At 48.9% G+C, this 7,477-nt stretch overlaps 1 protein-coding gene across 1 annotated transcript in view; it reads right to left on the bottom strand.

Annotated features, from left to right (window-relative positions):
- Positions 1 to 7,477, bottom strand: part of COL4A2 (collagen, type IV, alpha 2) — a 112,112-nt gene that overhangs the window by 102,756 nt on the left and 1,879 nt on the right. Inside the window, exons 2-3 of the mRNA XM_008590103.1 lie at positions 4,696 to 4,785; positions 3,859 to 3,948 (exon numbers count right to left, since the gene is read on the bottom strand). Of these exons, the coding sequence (XP_008588325.1) occupies positions 3,859 to 3,948; positions 4,696 to 4,785 (180 nt within the window). The remainder of the gene's footprint in view (positions 1 to 3,858; positions 3,949 to 4,695; positions 4,786 to 7,477) is intronic.

Genomic DNA, 7,477 nt, shown 5'->3' with positions numbered 1-7,477 from the left:
TAATATGTCAGGAAATATTTCATCCACAATCTCAACTCTTCTCCAAGCTCTACGCCAGCCCAGTGGAATTTCTGACTGTTGGTTCTACCAGATGATCTGGTTTTATCTGTCTGCATTATCAGAAGGAATGCTTTCCAGGTCTCTGAAATGGAGTCTTAAAAAAAAGAGACCACCCAGACCTGTAGAAAGGACGGCTGATCCTATTAAACCTGTGCTCAGAATCTGATTAGATAAGTGAGACATTGTCTGCTGAAATCAAGGGCTGGATAATGAGGCAAAGCTTCTGGAATGCCAGGACTCCCTCCTCCGGGAGATTGAGTTCTGGTAATATTTGACTTGAGCTGTTCTGAGGACAGCTGTCAGCCATAAGCCAAACGTACTTAAGCAATTTAGTGCGACTGCTGTGACTCAGGAGGTTTAAAGGTTATAGAGAAAAAGGGACAGTTTGCTAGTGTGTGTCTGTGAAAAAGCTATAAAAGGAAGATTTCTAATGCTTATTGAATACCTCTGTTTTAAAATCAAATTTTAACATTATATCAACAAAAGACTCTTTCTTATTTCCTTTTATGTATGTTCCTGGGTATACGGAACAGGACAGACCAGAGGGGCTAACATGCAGCCCTGGTGGTCAGCACTAGGGGGCAGTCGTTCATGCTCCTTAGGAGCAGGAAATCACCCCGCCCTTGACTCCAGGCACGGATTTGCAATGTCAAAGATTCTGAGATTGTTTGGGGTTACAGTGACTCAACTTGGTGGGACAGAGTGCAGGTCTCTCATTTGTCATGGGGAGCCTCCTACGGGAAAAAATCTGATGAAAATTTTGACTGCAGAATTCCAATGATGTCTAAAGAGCATATCAAATTCCATTTTTCTTTTTTACAGAGGGATTGAACTAACTCAGTAATTAATCTGTTTTATAATTCCCTTCCCTTTGACTTGCTTAAAGGAAAGTGTTCTCAGTATGTATATTAGAGGAGCTGTTAGACCCAGACCCCATTGCAGAGTACCATGAGATAGTGATTTCAAGTTAATAGATTTGATCCCTGCAGGGGACTAGGTTGTAACTAACATTTCTAGACTCTGGAGCATTCACCGTTTGGAGTGCTTTCCAACCGTTAGCTTATTTAATCCACACAAAACCTCGATGAGGTAGATATTGTAAGTATAACCATTTTATGGGTGAGGAAACTGAGGCACAGAGAAGTTTGTGTCACTTAGCTGGTATGTAGAGGAGAAGACTCATACCCAGCTCTTCAAACAGTTCCATAGGGCATTGTCACTTTATGTGTGAACTTCCCTTGAGGAAGGGACATGACTTTAGATGCCGAATATATCTTTTCAACTGATCTTCACGCAGCTATAATTAAGCCAAAAGCAGATGGACAAATTGTCTGTAAAAATAAACCATGTATGCCCGGGGTTCATAGAAATCTATTCAAAACCAAGCCAATGCCAATCCTGCAATGATTACTTAAGGACCCTGCCTCTCTTTTTGACCCCACTGCTGCTTAGTGTTGGCCATTTCACGGCTCATTAATCCCCCTCCCTGCTAGAAAGTGACCGTGATGGGGCAGAAAAAGAAGGTGAAACTCAAACAAGTCAATTCTGTTACTTTTTAGCAAGTCTGGTCAAAGGTATGCTGGGGAGGCCCTTGGGGTTGCAGGCTGAGATGCCGCAACACTAAAACACTCTAGGGAGCTACTCAGACACATCTCACAACCTATGTTTTTTTCTAGCTTCCAGTGACAGATTTGTTGTTGTAATGCAGCATTAGGAAGATTTCCTAAACAGCTATGGAGGTGTCGTGTGGTGTCGTACGGTAAAAAGATGGAATGGTTACGCGTTTCCAGAAGCAAAGGGTTTAGCTGGATCTTTGAGAGAATACGCTTTCAGATATGAGGAAAACTGTTGGAAAACCAGGTATGCACGTCTTGGAAGAGCAGGGCCGTCGGGCAGATGGTCGCTGCGGCTTAGAAGCCTGTGCAGGCACACCTCAGCACGTGGACCTCAGATAGACACAAACAGGAAACCAAAGGCAGAGCCATGGGCCCCTCTTTTGATGGCAGCAGTCCCTGGAGAATGTCCCAACAATCAGGGGGGGCTCCAAAGCCCTGGAAAGAAGAGAGAGGGCAGCAGGCAGAACCGGTGGCCGTTGGGTTTGTGAACAAAGTAACAGGGTATGTACAAAAGTGACTTCATGAAGACAGAGGAAGGCGGGGAGCAAGGAACAGATACCGGTGGAACTTACGGATGGGAAGGTTCTAGGCAGCTGGCTGAGGTGACAGCACCAGCGGCAGAGTCTATAAATTAGGCGGTGAAGGCACTTTCATGTCACTTAACCATAAGGGGCTGTCCAAGAACGGAAGAGATCAAGGTGGTCTCTGAATGACTGGAATTACAATTTTGGGGCTGGAAGACACCCTCAGGAAGTCAGCACCACCTGCAGGGACCTAGACGTATGTTCGACTATGGACACATGAAATTACAAGCTTGGGAACAACTCCCAGAGAAAAACCTAGCCTGACTTTGAATATAACGATGGTGATCCCTGAGTGGCCCGACAAGGTGACAGGACCAGATAGTGACGGGCAGCCTGGCATTCCAGTTCATTGATTTTCATGCTTCATGTTGTCCTTGAAGTTTGATGCTGGGAAAGTTAAATGGCAGACAGTAAAAGCCAGATCAAAACTCAGTGTTCCTCATTTACATCTTTAAAGTTGCCTAATATTTTGGAAATTGTCCCACTAAGAATTTTTGCAAAGTTATTATCCGTAGTAATACCGAGTGCACTGTTAGTAGTTCTGGAGCCACTGCCCAGACAGCGCCACCTCAGGCTTTCGGCCACGGGGGCTCTGTGAGAGGGGTTTCACCCACCTCGGGCTGCTGTCCGTCTTCTGTCCAGCTGACAAAGGGCTGGAGCTCACCATCGTGTTCAGCGTGCAGACGGCTATCGGGACATCCTGGAGTTTCCTCCTCGGGCTCCCCGTTTAGAGTATGTGGATGGACACTGAACACACATCCGCAATTAAAAAAAGAACAACAAACCACAAGAAATTCATGTTTTTTTTCAGTCTGTTGGAAAGATAATGGATGGCTCATTTGTCCAGACATGAAACCCGGGGTCCTGGGCGAGAGGAAACCAAATGACATTAACGTCCATTCCAGAGGAGTGAGTCAGCTGGTGCATGTTCTCGTGACATGGGGCGAAAACAACCTCCAGGACATTTGCTCTTCTTAATGGCATTTGTTAAAAGAGAAATAAATAGCAGTTTTCATCTGCAAAATGGAAGGCCACCGCTTTGTACAGCTGCATGTACTCCTGCGTGCTCCCCACACATCTGGTGTTCCACGAGACCTCACGGCACCGCAGATCGCTGAGCAAATGTGTGCACGGTTCCTTTAACGATGGGGAGCAGCTGCGCAGAGTTACAATACAATGCAGATGGGGGTGGGTTGGTGAACATCCCAGCAAATGCTTGCCTTCCTTGAGGTTAGAATATCTATATTGTGGTTCTTCCACCACAAATGACATGTTCAGCTTCCTAATGAGATTCCTCCTAGAAAGCCTTGCCCACGATGTCTTTTTGAGAGTTTTGCCTGCATGTGTGTGTGCACGTGTGCACACATCTGCATGCATGTGCATACGTGTGTGAACATAAATGTGTGCATACGTGCGTGTGCATGTGTGTGCATGTGCGTGTGTGGCCATGCATGTTTGGCCGTCTGGGCCTTCCATCATCCCTGTGGCCTGCCGGGCGGCCTTTCTGTGGGAGTGCTGTGCACGTGGGGAGGAGCAGCACAGGACGATGCCCGGCGCTCTCTCTGTGCCCGTGCCTGGCCACACGAAGGCCCACTCACACCAAATCGTTCCTCCTCCTCAGTCCCAAAAGATCCAGGACCCAGAGGCTGGCCCGGCACAGCTGGTGTGGGGTGGGCCCCGTGGCGATTCTGTGGGCATCCACAGGGGAGGGGAAGTGGCAGGGGCANTGACATGGGGCGAAAACAACCTCCAGGACATTTGCTCTTCTTAATGGCATTTGTTAAAAGAGAAATAAATAGCAGTTTTCATCTGCAAAATGGAAGGCCACCGCTTTGTACAGCTGCATGTACTCCTGCGTGCTCCCCACACATCTGGTGTTCCACGAGACCTCACGGCACCGCAGATCGCTGAGCAAATGTGTGCACGGTTCCTTTAACGACGGGGAGCAGCTGCGCAGAGTTACAATACAATGCAGATGGGGGTGGGTTGGTGAACATCCCAGCAAATGCTCACCTTCCTTGAGGTTAGAATATCTATATTGTGGTTCTTCCACCACAAATGACATGTTCAGCTTCCTAATGAGATTCCTCCTAGAAAGCCTTGCCCACGATGTCTTTGTGAGAGTTTTGCCTGCGTGTGTGTGTGCACGTGTGCATACAAGTGTGTGCGTATGTGCGTGTGCGCATGCACGTGTACGCACACACCTGCATGCATGTGCATACGTGTGTGAACATAAATGTGTGCATACGTGCGTGTGCATGTGTGTGCATGTGCATGTGTGGCCATGCATGTGTGGCCGTCTGGGCCTTCCGTCATCCCTGTGGCCTGCCGGGTGGCCTTTCTGTGGGAATGCTGTGCACGTGGGGAGGAGCAGCACAGGACGATGCCCGGCGCTCTCTCTGTGCCCGTGCCTGGCCACACGAAGACCCACTCACACCAAATCGTTCCTCCTCTTCAGTCCCAAAAGATCCAGGACCCAGAGGCTGGTCCGGCACAGCTGGTGTGGGGTGGGCCCCGTGGCAATTCTGTGGGCATCCACAGGGGAGGGGAAGTGGCAGGGGCACTGCCGGCTGGGGACTGGTGCACACTCCCCAACCCCACACCACAGCATGGGCGCCCTGCGTTTTGGGAAGTGTTGTGATTGGGGGAATGTTCCTGTGTTCACACAGAATCTCAACATGTTCCAGAGTCGCTTTCCGTCTCCCATGCATGCCTCGAGCCTCGTGGTCAGCGACGGCAACCCCCAGCCCAGGCCCCTTGGCCTGCTGGGCCCTCCCTCCCTGTCGACCCTCTCGGGGTTTCTTTCCACAGCTCTGAGCCGGCTTGCCTGGCCCCCTTCCCCGACACCCCTTCTGTGAAAAGATTGCTTGTCCTGTGGCATTTGGCCGTGAACTCTCCTCTTTTCCTGCAACCTGGTGAGGTGAGATGCCCACTCACCCTGGACTGCCACGGCCAACACTTGCAGGTGACGTTAACCCCTTGACGTTGCTGTCCGAGGGGCTACCGACGCCTGAACGCAACTGCTTAGCATGGAACGCGGCCTCTCCTCCTGCAGCCCTGCCCCTGGCAGTAACCACAAAGCAGCGGTGACCCGGTCTCCCTCTGTCCCTCACCCGGTCCACAGCAAGACCATCAAGCTGGACGACAGGCCCCGCGGCGCCATCCTCCTGTCCTGATGCAGCTCTGGTCTGCTCCCCAGCCCCCTGGGTGTCCCCTGACTGCTCTCCTCTCCGTGCTCATTGCCTCCTTCCCAGCTCGTGACTTTGTCATTACTTGCTAGATGATGGCAGTAACTCCTGGACCCCTCTCTGCACCTCCACACGTACCCCTGCACTCAAGTTCTGAAATCGAAGGTGTCCTCATACCACTCCACGCTTACAAATGGTGAGGCCCCTCTCTCGCCACAGGATAAAAGCACAGCTCAGGCTTCCTGTCATGCGGCTCTGCGTGGCTCCCTAGTGCCACCTCTTGCCTCCTCTGTTTTGGAGGCTGCCCCCCCTCCAAACCTCAGGCCCCACTGTGCCTGTTCACACCTCTCCGGCTGCTGACGCATCCCTTCTCCCTGTAATGGCCTTCTCTCGTCCCTTGGGTGAACTCTTGGGCTGGGAGCTTCTCCAAGCCCTTCTGCAGTGGTGTGAAGTCACTCCTGCACCTGCCCTACCCTCTGTGTTAAGTCATTCCCGCATCTATCCCACCTATCTGCTCAGCCCAGTGCGGCTCCTAGGCCAGAGAGGGTCTTCCAGAAGGGCTGGTTTAATTGCAAATATAACTGTATCAATTATTCGGAATTAATAATGTCCCTGTCCATCCCCTTCCTGTTGGTATGACAGAGATTCCCGGTGGGGGTCGTGGAGAAGCGCCCCTCACAGTGACCCCACGCTCCTCCCCGGCAGCCTCCAGTAGGATCAGCCTGAGGATGTTTCTACCCTAACAAGCCCCAGCAGCAGAAAACCCTGTCCGGCCTCTGAGGCTGCGTGAGAGCGACTGAAGGCTTTAGTCCTTATTTACCTGTTAGCAAGCAAGATTTTATTAAGCAGTTACTAATCCTCACATTTACTAATCATAAAAAGGATCAGAACAACCCTGGGGAGAAATATATGTAAATATAGACACCGTCAGCCCTCATATCCAGGGGTTTCACATCTGAAAATTCAGCCAACCATGGACTGGAAATATTCAATAAAGAAACTATAAAAAATAACAATACAACAAGTAAAACAATACAAATCAAAAAACAATACAGTGTAACAACTATTTCCATAGCATTTATATTGTATTAGATATTATAAGAGATGATTTAAGTATATGGAGGAAACGTGTAGGTTATATGCAAATACTACACCTTATGAGAGACTTGAGCATCCGTGGATTTTGGAATACTTGAGAGGTCCTGGAGCCAGTCCCCTGCAGATACCGGGGGATGACCGTACACACACACACACACACACACACACAAGCACACACACACGTATATATGTATATATACTTAAATTTAGAAGATGCGAATACATGAAAGAGAAAAATGTATGAGAGAAAACAAAATATAGATGAGCTCTATTAAATTAACTTCTAGCAATGTAGTAGAGAAAGCATCTTGGTTTCTTTATGAAGTTAAAAAAAAAAAAACACCAAAAACACACAAGCCGAGAACTCACATCTATATTTCTAAATAAATCACACTCACCTTAGATGCCCATCCCAGTAATGTAAACACCCCCTGGAATGTGCTTCAAGAACGACCTGGGTTTTACTTTTGTTAGAGCAGGCCACGCAAGAGCGAGGTGTCTGTATGCAGATAGCACCGCATGCAGTATGTTTCTGTTAATTTACTGACCTGCTCCTGATTACACTGTAACCTATTTAAGACCAGACAGCGTGGGAATCCTGATGCATATCTCAGCATATCTCAGCGTGTGAATCCTGATGCATATCTCTCCTGTTCAGGGTCCTCCACCCAGTGAGTGCCTGGGGCTACACCTAGCCCATATCTCCTACGACTGACTGCATGGATCAAGGAAGCCACAAATGTTTGCGAATATGCAAGAGACCTGCATCAGCTGCTGCAGGTCTCTTGCATATTTCTCTGACTTCAGACAGACTGCTGGTTGTGAACAATTTACTGTCTGGTTTACATCTGGGAATTATGGTTAGTGCTGTCATGGAATTTACTAGCTGCACAGTTTGGCAGTCATTTCTTTGAGGCAAATATGACTCCTT

The sequence above is a fragment of the Galeopterus variegatus genome, unplaced genomic scaffold (genome assembly GCF_000696425.1).
Source record: "Galeopterus variegatus unplaced genomic scaffold, G_variegatus-3.0.2 Scaffold5844, whole genome shotgun sequence".
NCBI classification, from domain to species: Eukaryota; Metazoa; Chordata; class Mammalia; order Dermoptera; family Cynocephalidae; genus Galeopterus; species Galeopterus variegatus.
This window is presented reverse-complemented; position numbering and strand designations above follow the sequence as displayed.